The sequence below is a fragment of the Dichomitus squalens genome, assembly GCF_000275845.1.
Source record: "Dichomitus squalens LYAD-421 SS1 unplaced genomic scaffold DICSQscaffold_64, whole genome shotgun sequence".
Lineage (NCBI taxonomy): Eukaryota > Fungi > Basidiomycota > Agaricomycetes > Polyporales > Polyporaceae > Dichomitus > Dichomitus squalens.
Window position 1 is genome coordinate 158,348 of NW_006766946.1, and position 12,761 is coordinate 171,108.

Consider the following 12,761-nt stretch of genomic DNA (forward strand, 5'->3'; position numbering starts at 1 on the left):
ACATGGGCCCGCGGGAGGTATAAGCGAGGCTCTGGAGGGACAAGCGAATTCGAAGCATACGAAGACGTGGGAATGCGGTCGCCGTGGCCTCAGCAGTGCCCATAGCCGAGAGTCCTCGTGACGGAATAAGATGGACACGGGCGAAGACAAGAACGCCGTATGGGAGGCAGGCAAGGCCGGCGGTCGAGCGAAAATTGTGACAAGCATGAGAGTCAGCGCTCGGAAGTCGTGCCGACTGCTCGGCATCAGCGAGGAGTGCTCGTGTCGTTCATTCACGCTGAGGATCGCCGCGAGACAAGGGGTGGTAAGGGGACGGTAACCGAAGGCCCATCATTGAGCCCGAAATGACGAGGAGAAGCCCCGTGGGGAAGGGCGACGTAATAGGAGAAAGCTTGTCGGACGGGCTGGGGATGGGATGTAGAGGCTTACTGAATGGCTCATAGCACAGAAATGTTGACGGGCAGCGCATAGGATGCGCCTCAGAAATGCATGGCATATCATGAGATAGACAAGTTCGAGCTTGAACTTACCGGGAGGGAGACTCCATTCCCTCAGGCCATCGGAAGACGTCCTGACAGTGAAAATGAAACACCCTTTGAGTGCCAATGGGGGAGGAATGATGAGCGTTGGTGGGACGAATGGAAGGTCCGTGAAAGGGCTATTGACGCGTTCATTGCTGCGAGCCGAGGGCGAGGACGAATACCAAGCCGATCTGACGCACGGAACAACTAAAACGGTGTCAACGACGAGCAAGCTGTATGGACAGTCATGAAGTGAACATTTGAGCGATATGTGGAGAAGGAAGGAGGAGGAAGTGGCAGCAAGCAGCATGGGGAGGACTGAGGGAGCGGCGAGGCGTTGGGAGCAGGGCAACAGGCGCCGGAATGGGGGATGGCGGTCACGGGACAAAGCTCCGGCAAAGGGCGAGGCGGGCGGCTGGGGGAGAGTGCTGGTGGTTGAAGACGAAGACTCTCTTGTGCTCGACCGTCGTCCTCTCCAGCCACGAACGTCTCCGCGTCGTCCCGTCCCCCTCCCCTCCTCTCCCCATCATCCGCGTCGCCCTAGGAGCTGACGCGTCGGACTACTCTCCGCCACGCCAAATATCTGTTTCCGCTCGTCATGGACCCATACACTTTCGGAGGAAAGTACAGGCTCGAGGAGGAGATCGCCATAGGCGGCTGTGGTTCGTGCACTCCCTCACCTTGTGTGGCGTTGCTTTGTACGCACTCTGACGCGTCATGCAACGCAGGCACCGTCTTCCAGGGCGTACACACCGTCGCTGGCAAGGAAGTCGCCATCAAGCTCGAGCCAGCCATCGCCAAATCGTCCCCGCTTAAGCAGGAAAGCAAGATCTACAAGACACTCATGGGCGGCCCCGGTGTCCCATGGATCAACTGGTCCGGAAGGCAGGGTGACTACAATGTCATGGTCATCGACCTCCTCGGCCCGTCGCTCGAGGACCTTTTCCGCATGTGCAACAGGCATTTTTCCCTCAAGACTATTCTCATGCTCGCAGACCAACTGGTGAGTTCCCGTCTCTGTCCTCGAGCTCTGGAGCAGGGACACGCCACTGTGCGTTGTCTGGCGCTTTCGACGATGGCGTCGGGCGCGGAAGGGTTGCGTAGGGGGACGGTGGGCATGAAACGGGCTTCGGCCATTGCTCAGCGCCTATGACGCAGCTTTTGGCCGCATTCGGTCGGCGGCGCTCGCACGTTCGCTCGCATGTTTCACGGGCGTCGTCGCAGCTCATTCCACCGTCGCTGCAAGTGAGATACGCGTCGAGGACGCATGTTTCTTGTCTCCGCTACGCCACTCATCTCGACCAGTGCGGTCCTTCGCTTGTCCACTTGCACTCACGTTCATTTCCGGTCTCCATCTTCTTCTCTGCCATCCTCGGCAGATTCTCGTGCTGACACCTTCCTGTAGATCACGCGCATCGAGTACATCCATTCCCGCGACTTCGTCCATCGTGACATCAAGCCAGCAAACTTTGTCGTCCCCAAGCGTGCAGAGTCTGGCGAAGCAGACTATGTCGTCAACGTCATCGACTTCGGCCTCGCCAAGAAGTTCCGCGACCCTCGCACAGGCGCCCACATCCCCTACCACCAGGACGACCACCACGGCGTCGGCACATGTCTCTTCGCCGCCATCAACACACACCTCGGCGTCGAGTGCTCTCGCCGTGACGATCTCGAGGCCCTAGCCTACATGCTCATCTATTTTCTCCGAGGCACCCTCCCCTGGAGGAAGATCAAGGGTTCCACCGTCAGTGAAACTTGGGATCGCATTCGTGACAAGAAGCTCGAGACCGAAGCCGTCCTTACCGTCGGTCTTCCACCCGAGTTCGACATCTTCTACAAGTATGTCCGCGGTCTCGACTTCGACGACCTCCCAGACTACGAAGGCCTTCGTTCCCTATTCCGTGGTCTTGCTGAACGCCAGGGTATCGAGTACGACGGTGTATTCGACTGGTGTGTTGCCCGCCCAGGCGAAAGCGGCCTTGGAGGTTCCGACGAGCCTGCGAGGAAGCGCAAACGTGTCTGCCGGAGCTGCTCCGCTTGTGCAGCTGCAGCCGAGCGTGCTGCCGCTGTGACCGCAGCGCAGGCTGCACGTGCCAATCCGCGGAGGAAGGCCAGTGCGTAGGGATGGTGTGGGTAGGGGTGTGTACGAGGCTTCTTGGAAGCTACGACGTAAGTGTTGCTCCAGCCGTATAGCTCAGCGGTCAATATCTGACGCCGCTTCATGAACAGTAGGCTTGTAAGCCATGCTTGGACAGCGCGCCCGGCGAGGCGAGGGATATGCAAGATGGAGGCGTCCCGCATGTGTATGTGCAACTGCGATTCGGACCGTGATGAGCGGGACGCCACCTCCACTTCTCTCGAAATGACAACCAAGACGACATGCGGATACGGGGTGTAACCAGCCCTTGGACCACTATGGTGGTCTAGACTCGATCGTTCAGCTTTGGCTTTGGCGATCTTCTATGGGCTGACAGGTGTGGCGACCGTGTTATATTTTTCAGTACGAGTGCGTCCTTTTTGTCTGTTAGTGGAGTAGAAGGGCATCCACTCACACCATCATTGTAGGTCAAGCCCACCATGCCCCCGGTCCCTATGCCCGCCGCGGACTCGTTCCTTGCCCTCTCGGAGGGAGAGCTGTACTGATTGTTGTTGTGCGACTAAGTTACTAAGTTACGAGTCTGTATGTGTAGTACCTCATTATCGCGCGCACCTACCCTCCCCGACCCCGACCCCGCCCCTACCCCAGTGCTCCCATCATCCTCTCACTCCTTGACCTTGACTCGTTGCTCCGTTCCCTATGTCGGTATCATGTGCGCAGTTCATCGACCGCATTCCACGAGTTGCGCATCCCATTGCGCCCACTGCCCTCATATTATGCCATGACGCATATGCCTCCCCCGTCCCGAACTTCTCATCGCATCTCCCCCATGCCCGCACTCAAAGTATGGTATCGTATGCATATGCGTCTATGGCCCTCCCTTGCCCTTCTCCATTATTTCCCTGGACTGCGAAGACGAACTCCTGGATGTAAATTATCGTGTACATAACGGGTTGGTATATCGATTCCGCTACAGCGCCTTGCATAAGTCCGTGAACGCGCGGATTTTTTTCTCTCCGGCGTCTAAACCACCCGACCTGCCTGAACAGGCCACATCATGGTCACAGGCCCAGACACGACGGGCAGCGCTCGGGATCCCTTCGCGTGAAACGGAGGTTTGTTTTCGGGACAGTCGTCCCTTTGCCGACGCGTGCCAAAGGACGCTGAAGGGTCGGCAATGGGAAAGTTGTACTTGCTCAGAGGTTCTACAGCCCTTTGACAAAGAACGATTCGAGGCGGTGCCCGTAGTGAGAGCATGATCATGTATATGCGACTGCACCTTTACTATGGTACCTCCTGTTTAGATCAGGGTACAGGATCCCCTGGGGGCCAATGGGCACTCAAATACAGACATGGAAGTACCGCACGCATATCCATACTTCAAAACATTGTGGATTTACCTGGGTATGCGTGTGGTCAACCAACGGGGCCGTGATGCGCTGTCATGGAGTAGTCCCTGTGACCGTGATATGGCCTTTTTAGGCAGGTCGGGTGGTTTAGACGCCGGAGAGAAAAAAATCCGCGCGTTCACGGACTTATGCAAGGCGCTGTAATTCTTGGAAGGCATTTTGTACGTGTCTGCCTTCGCGGGCACCTTTGGATTTGACATATGTAGCAAGAAGGGGACAGGCGCCCGCAGGTCGCGGGAGGACGCGCGCTTCTGATACTTTACGACTCGCGTTCACTGTTGTGCCGCAGCACTGCGCTTCATAGCCGTCCTTTGCCAACCAGTTCTTCGTGCGCTACCTGACTGTATTTCTCACCACCGTGCTTCAATCGACGTTCAACAAAGACACATTTCCGTCCCCCATCAGAGCCACTTCCCTGTAGGCACCTCACTTCTTCAAGGCACCTCAGGAATCCGAGCGCACCCTTTCCGAGAGCCTAATATCAGCCGCCGACACCGAGATACTACTCGAGAACGATGTCTGCGCAATCATTCACAGTGAACGAGCGGGTGCTCTGCTACCATGGACCTCTCATCTACGAAGCCAAGATCCTCAAAGCGGAGACGTGGGACGAGAGGAACACCCAATCCGGCGTCGTGGGGCCGCATTATTATGTGCACTACAAGGGTTGGAAGCAGACGTGCGTCGCCTTTCTCCTACCCTCGTCAAACCTCTTTGCTGACTTTGACTTGATGCTCGCTTCATGGGTGCACACGGCCGTAGATGGGACGAGTGGGTAGACGGGTCGCGCCTCCTGAAGTTCAACGAGACAAACATCCAGCTGCAAAAGGCCCTACAGTCCCAGTCTCAGGCTGCGCAGGCCGCAAGCGCGAGCTCGAGCAAGGCGAAGAGCCTCGCTACGAAGGAGGGAGCGGGCGCGGGTGGCAGGGCGGGCGGGGCTGGCGGCCGGAAGGACGGCGCGAGGGGGACTAAGAGGGGTAGAGAGGAGGTGTGTGCTTCTTACTGCGTTTGCCCAGTGCGCAGAGGCCGAGTGAAGGAGGGCTGTCGGGACAGAGCTGCTCGAGGGTTGGCAAAGGCTGACTGAACGATGTTTGTGGCAGGACGAGGGGACCAGGAAGCCCGAGATGAAGTTGAACGTGCCGGAGCAGTTGAAGGTGCTGCTTGTGGATGACTGGGAGGCCGTGACGAAGAATAACCAGGTGTGTGCAGCCCTTCCGGATAGTACCAACGCAGCATCGTTGCTCAGCAGCGATGGCAGCTGGTCGGTCTTCCGAGGAAACCCAATGTGCTCGAGCTCTTGGAAGAGTTCAAACAACACGTCCTCTCTCAGGGCACTTCAGCACAGTACGTCTCTTCAGCGTTGCTCGCGTTTCTATCATGCTGATCCTGTTGCACTCCTTCGTTCTAGGCTGAAGGACCCGAAGGTGTTACTCCCGACAATCATCGCAGGGCTACAGACGTATTTCGACCGAGCACTCGGCGCGAATCTGCTCTACAGGTTCGAGCGACCACAGTATGCGGAGATTCGGAAGAAGTACGTGACTGGCCCAACGGTGCAGATTGGCCAGGAGAAAGAGATGAGCGCCATCTACGGTGCAGAACACTTTCTGCGAATGCTCGGTGCGTGGTTCGAGTCGCGGAGGGCCAGCGGTACCATAGGCTGACTGCAAACATAGTGAGTCTGCCGCAGATGGTGGCGAGCTCGTCTATGGACGGGGAATCAGTGGCGTTGTTGAGAGACTATGTCAACGAGTTACTGCAGTACGTGACCTCTTAGCCCACGGTGTGGTCGTTTAGATTGATATTCGTACCCAGATGGATGGTCAAGGAGAGGCATCGGATCTTCGTGCCTGAATACGAGAGTGCCAGCATCGCGTACCAAAACATTTCGCGGTCATGACGGCGCCGTGCATGATTGTATGCGTGTTGTTCTTGTTGCCATGTACGATATGCTGTCGACTGTTTCTGATATTTCCTTCTGTGTGTCACGGGGGCTATGCCGTACTCGTGCTGAAAGCAGATGCAGCCCACCACACATGACGTCAGGGGTAGGAGTAGTGTAGATATACCGTCTCTGCCTGCCGTCTGACCTCTCACTCCCTGTCCTGAACTCCTACTCACTGCTACACCTATAACCATAACCTCGCAACATGGCCTCTTTACTCTCTGGCGCGACCAAGACCGCACATTCCTTGGCGACATCGCTCCTGAGCGCAGCGGAAGTCAAGGTTGGCTCTACCCTCCCGGTCAAGGTCCCGGTCAAGGAGGAGGCAGCGGACAAGACTTTCACGTTTGAGGGCATCAAGGGCAAGAACGTCTTCGTATGTCGAGCCCAGCCTCTACTACTTCTGAACCCTACTGATGATTTAACAGGTCGGTGTCCCCGGTGCGTTCACTGGGACTTGCAGTCAGCAGGTGCCTGAATATATCAAGGCGTACGAGAAGTTCAAGGAGAAAGGCGTGGACAACATCTATGTTGTGATGGTCAACGATGTCTTCGTTGCCAAGTGAGTTGCATAGATCCGTTAGTATGGGTGGCAGATTCTAAACGGTGCTCTTAGAGCTTGGAAGGAGCAGCTCGGCGCAGACTCCCGTAAGTGCCTATGCTGAAACACAGCATGCATATATGCTCTCAAGGTTGACGCTGTGTGTTGGTAGCTGTCCACTTTATTGCAGACGACCAAGGCGCCTTCACCGGTGCGCTTGGTATGCTGTTTGACGCGTCCGGATTCTTGGGAGCCCCCCGCTCGAAGGTGTGTCAGTCTTACCAGAGGGTTCTCTGCACAGACATCGGCTTACAGCCTGCTGGATCCACAGCGCTATGTTCTAGTCACCGAGGGCGACACCGTTGATTACGTTACTGTGGAACCTGAGCCCAGTCAGATTACAACTACTCGGGCGGAGAAGGTCTTGCCGTGGGTTTGACGATCTCGGGGGGACGGCTTGAGGTAGGGCGTCGTGTTTGTAGCGAAGGATGATCACGTCAAATGTTGTACTGTATATCCAGAATGAATGAAGACATGTGCTGCCTGGTGGCCACGCACGCACTGCAGCCTGGGGAATGCTGTATGTAGTCGACGGAACTGAGGGGGATGTACAAGGGAGGAGGCGCCCGGTCAAGGAATTTTGGACAAGCGCTCGGTGGGACTCGCTCTCGCACTTCGGAGCTTGCACTTGTCCTTGTAGCCCTCGCTCTCGCGCAGTTGCTTCCACTCAGCAGCAGGCAGCAGTGCGGAAAGCCTCTTCTTGCTACCATGGGCTTTCTTATCACCCCTTCTGCAACATGGTACTCCGCTGTATCCCCGCTCTCTCCAAAAGCTGATCTCAAGCAACCGTCCCCGTCCCAGCTTTCCTCCCTCACCGAACGCGCAGCCTCCCTCCTCGCTTCTGACACAAAAACATATTCAAATTCTACCGTGTCGCACAACGCATCCGATGCGCACTTCATCAAGACCATCCTCTCAACCGGTACTCTCTCCGACCGGCTGAGCGCACTTACCCTACTCGTTCAGGCGAGCCCCCTTCACAACACCGCCGCCCTCGAAAGCTTGCGCTCTATGGCTCAGCGCGGTCGTGCAAAGGGCGGTAGAGATGAAGGTCTCAAGGCTGTCCGCTGTGTAGTCGATTGGTGGGTAGGCGGAGGAGGTCCGGGCCGCAAACTCAAGTGCGTTCTCCTCCATCCCTCCTTGCTTAAGCTCATGCCTCCGCGTATCATCACAGATACTTTCGCGACCAACCTCTTCTCCACCCGGAAGCCACGAACGCGCACCTTCTCATCTGGTACTTCGAGGATTGGTTGAAGAAGTACTTCTTCTCCATCCTGCAGATCCTGGAGACGTTCTCCCTCGACCCTCTCACCTATGTCCGCACGCAAACACTTGCCTTCCTCGCCACCCTTCTTCGTGCGCAGCCAGAGCAGGAGCAAAATCTTCTTCGTCTCCTTGTGAACAAGCTCGTGCGTCCCCTTGTGGTTTGATAGTCGACGCATCTCAATTTGTTCTAATGTCTTGAGCGTGTAGGGCGATACTGAGAAGTCTGTATGCTCCCGCGCGTCATACCACCTGCTACAAGTTCTACAGGCGCATCCAGCGATGAAGGCTGTCATCGTGCGCGAAGTGCGCGCTCTGGTCTTCCGCCTTCCTGCTTCCACAGCCGCACAGGCGGCCTCAACTACTCCTGCCGTGCATACTCATATTCGCTTCACCGACGCGGACTCGTCATCGAGCAAAGCGAAGCCGACCCCGAAGTCGGACAAGGAGAAGGGGACAGAGGGCCGCTGGAACTCTCACGCATGGTACTATTCGGCTGTCACGCTGAACCAGGTCGTCCTTACTCCTTCGACGGCCGACCGCGTAGTCGCGCGCACTCTCGTGGACATGTACTTCGAGATGTTCGAGGAGATCCTTGGGTCAAAGACCGACTCCGACGATGCGAGCGACAACGAGGGACGTCACGAGGAGGGGACGAAGAGCCACGGCAAGGGCAAACATGATGGCAAGGGGAAAGACAAGAAGAAACAAAAGGCGAAGGAGGTCAAGGGGGAGGCTGGCTTCACCGAAGTCGAGGATTCATCCTCCAGGATGATCGGTGCGATCCTTACGGGTGTCAACCGCGCGTTGCCGTTCGCGCAGATGCACCTGAGCGATGAAAGCTCCGCCATGTATGTTATTCCCTATGCCCTTGCTACACGCGTCCTGACGCTTTTCTTGCGCAGCTTCCAGAAGCACATAGACACGCTTTTCAGGATAACGCACACCTCTACATTCAACATCTCGCTACAGGCCCTTACACTTATCCTTCATATATCTACCACACTCTCTGCTCCCGTAGCGTCTTCCTCCAAGGCTTCTTCCTCCACGGCAAAGTCGTCTGCATTCACGATATCCCTCCGCGACCGCTTTTACCGGACGCTGTATGCTTCGCTCATCGACCCGCGACTAAGCACATCGAACAAGCAGGCTCTATATCTCAACCTGCTCTTCAAAGCCTTGAAGGCGGACCATGACGCAGATCGTGTCGCGGCGTTTGTTCGCCGATTCGTGCAAGTCCTTGCTGGCGGAGTCGGCGCTGGAGGCGCCGTTGAGTTCGTTACCGGCGGCTTGTACTTACTTGGCGAGGTACGTCGGAATGAGTGTACGCGCACTATAGTGATCCTAACGCGACCTACACCAGCTTTTCAGCTCAACCCCGTCTTTGAAACAACTACTGAGCAGCCCGAAGGCAAAAGCCACATCCGACGCTCCCGGTTACGATGCGCGAAAGCGTGATCCTCAATATGCCCATCCGTTCGCGTCGCCTATGTACGAACTTGTACGTCAGGTTATGTGTTCCAGTTGCATACTGCGCTCACACCATCGTGCCTAGCTCCCGCTCCTTAGTCACTACCACCCTACTGTCTCCTTGCATGCCCGCCAGCTGCTATCTTCGACGCCGATCACCGGTTCGCCAGACCTCTCGCTTAACACACTCACCCATTTCCTCGACCGTTTCGTCTACAAGAACCCCAAAAAGCCAAAACCGAAGGGCCAGAGCGCGATGCAGCCGTCGCTTGAGAACGCCTCCTCCGCGCACGGAGTGACCCTAGTGAAGGGCGAGGCCGGGCTTGGCGTTCCGGTCAACGATGAGAAGTTCTGGAAGAGGCGGGTGGAGGACGTGCCCGTTGACCAGCGGTTCTTCCATACCTACTTCGTACGGAAGGAGGAACGGGACCGGAAGAAGGCGGAGAAGGTTGCGAAGAGGAAGGGGAAGGGCGAGGCGGAGGGTTCTGATCTTGAGGAGTCAGTATCTGAGGCTGAGGCGAGCCGGGCGGGGAGCGAGGGGGACAGTGGCGAGGACGTTGCGGATGGAAGCGAGGAAGAAGGCGATGGGGGTGAGAGCGAGAGCGAGGACGGCGGTTTCGACTTGGGCAGCGTCGGCCAGAAGCCTGCTCCAGCCGGGGACGAGGAAGAGGACAGCGACGCGGAAGAGGCGGAGATCTGGAAGGTACGTTGGCGACTTGGGTCGTGTCTTGGTTCATGCTGAGAACCTCTGTAGGCAATGAGAACGACGATGCCATCAGAACTCCAAGACGATGGCCTCACGGACGACGAGAGCGACGACGTGCCTTCCGACTTGGATGAGTTGTCCGGGGATGAGGATAATGAGGAGGAAAATGACCCGCCAAGGGAAGACGAGGAGACCGATGATGACGAAGACTTCGACCTTGCAGAGGGTTCCGATGCTGAGGATCTTCTCTCTCTTGATGCTGAAGTACCGACGGGCCTCATCGAATATGATGGCCCTGACGCCAGCGGAGAGGAAGATGAAACAGAATGGGGTGGGATCCTGTCGGGACCCGAGGAGAAGCGTAAGAGTAAGAGGAAACGAGTTGAGGATGAGAAGAAGGCGCAACGGAAGAAGCTGCGCTCGCTGCCCACTTTTGCAAGTTATGAGGACTATGCGAAGCTTATTGAGGATGGGCCAGAGGATAATCTCTGAGCTTATGTTCTTTGTAACTTCTCGACTCGCTGAAAGCTCTGCCTTGTGAGCAGATCGTATTCTGTACTGTAGCCTTTCATCTGCTTCTGGTGGTCGAACGTTTGTTGAACATTCTATGACTGGCCCATTGAATGAATGAATGTATTTGAGCAACATGCAAATACCATCCAATAGTAATCAATGACCCTGATCTGGAGCAGAGGCCAGGAGGAAGTGGCAATGACTGGGCACCTAAATGCAGATGTTCAAATATTGTCCGGCACCATGAGTATATGCTCAGATAAGCTTGTGTGATTAATCAATTGACTTCCAGGCTTGTGTTAGTATTTTGGTGTAACTATGATAGGATTTAAGTGTATAAACCTATAACAAATGTCACACTACAGAATTTCTTGCCTATGCTGCAAACCTTCAAAGCCAAGGTGAAGGCTGGTATGTTACACCAAAATACTAACACAAGCCTTGAAGTTGATCCAGACTGATCACACAAACTTATCTGAGCATATACTTATGGTGCTGGAAAATCTTTGAACACCTGCATTTAAGTGCCTGGTCATTGCCTCTTCCTCCTAACCTTTTGGCCATCGTAAGGAAGAATAGCTGGACCATACTCACATCATATAGTGCTGTTCTTGTAAAGATTTTGTGAGCATGATATAAATGACATATAATATATATTTCCTTATAAATAAGTCTTAACAAATTATTGCATACTCTCTAAGCATCAGTAATATATCTTCCTACTACTGAGTGTTGAAAATGTTTCTGGTCCTGCAGAATACTTGCAGGTAAGTCTAGACACAGGGAGATCACTGTGTTGGTGGGGTGTGAGGAAAGAGACGTGGAAGATGGGATGGATCTGCTTGTTCTTGGGAAGCACTAGCTTGTATGCCAGTGGTGCGACCTGTTTCTTGACTACATACAGTACAGCCAGCCAATCAATAAGTTTTTGTGGCATCCCCATGATACGCAGATTGCAGGTGTCAAGCCAGACTGTTACAACCGCCCTGTGGGGGAGTCTTTTTCCCTTCTCCTTGTATCCTCTATGCCATGCATCCTCTCTCCCTTTACAGTACAACTCGGACACTCGCACTTACCATGGTTTCAACACCGTGCTCCCCAGCTCCATTGTCCCCTTTGCTATTGTCCTCTTTACCATTGTCCTACGTGGTCACAACACCATGTGACCTTTTTGTTCTCATTCGCTATTGTCCACCATGGTCACAACACCGCAGGACCCCTTTGTACTTTGTCATTATTGTCCTATGCCTATTGTTCCTTGATTAGTTAGCAACCCTGTACTTTAGTATATAAGGACAGGTCTCACACTGGGCACCCCAGTTTGATCTCTTGTACCAATCAAGTTGTTACCATTGGTACGCCCCACCCCCTATTCTTTTATTATTTGGACTACTGCTTCTCGTCGCCCTCGTGTACACTCCACCCCCCTTCCTGTTCGATGGCGACCTATGCTTACCTTCCCGTTTCCCCGTCGTCCGCCTGTACACTACTATTCCCCCTTCTGCCCCCTGACGACTATGTTCCTAGCCCCGGCCCTCTCTCTTAATATTTCCCCTTTCGTCTATATTGTCACGAACCGCCCTCACGGCGCCACGTTTCCTTTTCAATTCGGACCACCGCCTCGTACGTTTCCTTATTGTTCACTACTCGCTACGGTTTCCCTTTGTCCACACACAGACAATAGCTCCCTTTGTCCCCACGTCCGCTATTGTCCTACACCCCTTGTACTCTGTACCCATGGCGACGCTATTGTTCTCTAGTGCCCATTGTTCGTTCCCTGTATATAGCTGGATCCCTTGCTACCTGGAGACTCTAGTTTCAACCTCTTGTCTCCAGGTAAGCCATCGTGTATTTCGCTCTGTAGATACTTCGCTCAATACACAACTTGTCTCCAGTCCTGCCTGTTGAGCTCCGCTCCAGTCTCACTGCGATCAGAGCTCGTCGGCGCTCCTGCCTGCCTCGCTCGTCTCCACTTACTCGCTCGACAGTCAGTCGTAACATTAGGTCGAAACTACCTCACAGGCACCAGCGCCCTCCCACGTTTAACACTCCGTTTATCACTGTCCCCCCCACCTTTCCATCCTGGATTGTAGCTCGTTTTTCCACGGCTTTCATCCTGTCGCCGTAGAAGACCAACACTACAACCTCAACTATCAGCGGTGGCACATCTGCCCGAGCCAACCCTGCCCTCACCGGTTGGACAACGGGGACGACAGCGATACCGACTGGTCCCAG

At 55.0% G+C, this 12,761-nt stretch overlaps 4 protein-coding genes across 4 annotated transcripts; all 4 read left to right on the forward strand.

The window, feature by feature from the left end:
* Nucleotides 1–1,003: 1,003 nt before the first annotated feature.
* DICSQDRAFT_92965 (kinase-like protein) lies at nt 1,004–3,506 on the forward strand. Its single transcript, XM_007370284.1, has 5 exons — nt 1,004–1,183; nt 1,250–1,524; nt 1,927–2,690; nt 2,751–3,027; nt 3,087–3,506. Exons 1-3 carry the CDS (start codon nt 1,120–1,122, stop codon nt 2,641–2,643), a joined length of 1,056 nt encoding a protein of 351 aa, XP_007370346.1. The 5' UTR covers nt 1,004–1,119; the 3' UTR covers nt 2,644–2,690; nt 2,751–3,027; nt 3,087–3,506.
* Nucleotides 3,507–4,339: 833 nt separating this feature from the next.
* On the forward strand, nt 4,340–6,055 carry DICSQDRAFT_92969 (MRG-domain-containing protein). Its single transcript, XM_007370285.1, has 7 exons — nt 4,340–4,707; nt 4,791–5,016; nt 5,129–5,227; nt 5,287–5,372; nt 5,437–5,648; nt 5,705–5,789; nt 5,844–6,055. The coding sequence occupies exons 1-7, from the start codon at nt 4,544–4,546 to the stop codon at nt 5,926–5,928; spliced, it is 957 nt and encodes a 318-aa protein (XP_007370347.1). The 5' UTR covers nt 4,340–4,543; the 3' UTR covers nt 5,929–6,055.
* A 123-nt stretch (nt 6,056–6,178) lies between these two features.
* Nucleotides 6,179–6,953, forward strand: DICSQDRAFT_70492 (Redoxin; the record flags this gene model as incomplete). The annotated part of the gene is made up of 5 exons (XM_007370286.1): nt 6,179–6,349; nt 6,402–6,535; nt 6,590–6,621; nt 6,687–6,781; nt 6,846–6,953. 5 exons carry the CDS (start codon nt 6,179–6,181, stop codon nt 6,951–6,953), a joined length of 540 nt encoding a protein of 179 aa, XP_007370348.1.
* A 329-nt stretch (nt 6,954–7,282) lies between these two features.
* Nucleotides 7,283–10,505, forward strand: DICSQDRAFT_150136 (CBF-domain-containing protein; the record flags this gene model as incomplete). The annotated part of the gene is made up of 8 exons (XM_007370287.1): nt 7,283–7,324; nt 7,376–7,692; nt 7,749–7,983; nt 8,048–8,688; nt 8,743–9,145; nt 9,201–9,338; nt 9,393–10,010; nt 10,062–10,505. 8 exons carry the CDS (start codon nt 7,283–7,285, stop codon nt 10,503–10,505), a joined length of 2,838 nt encoding a protein of 945 aa, XP_007370349.1.
* Nucleotides 10,506–12,761: the final 2,256 nt, after the last annotated feature.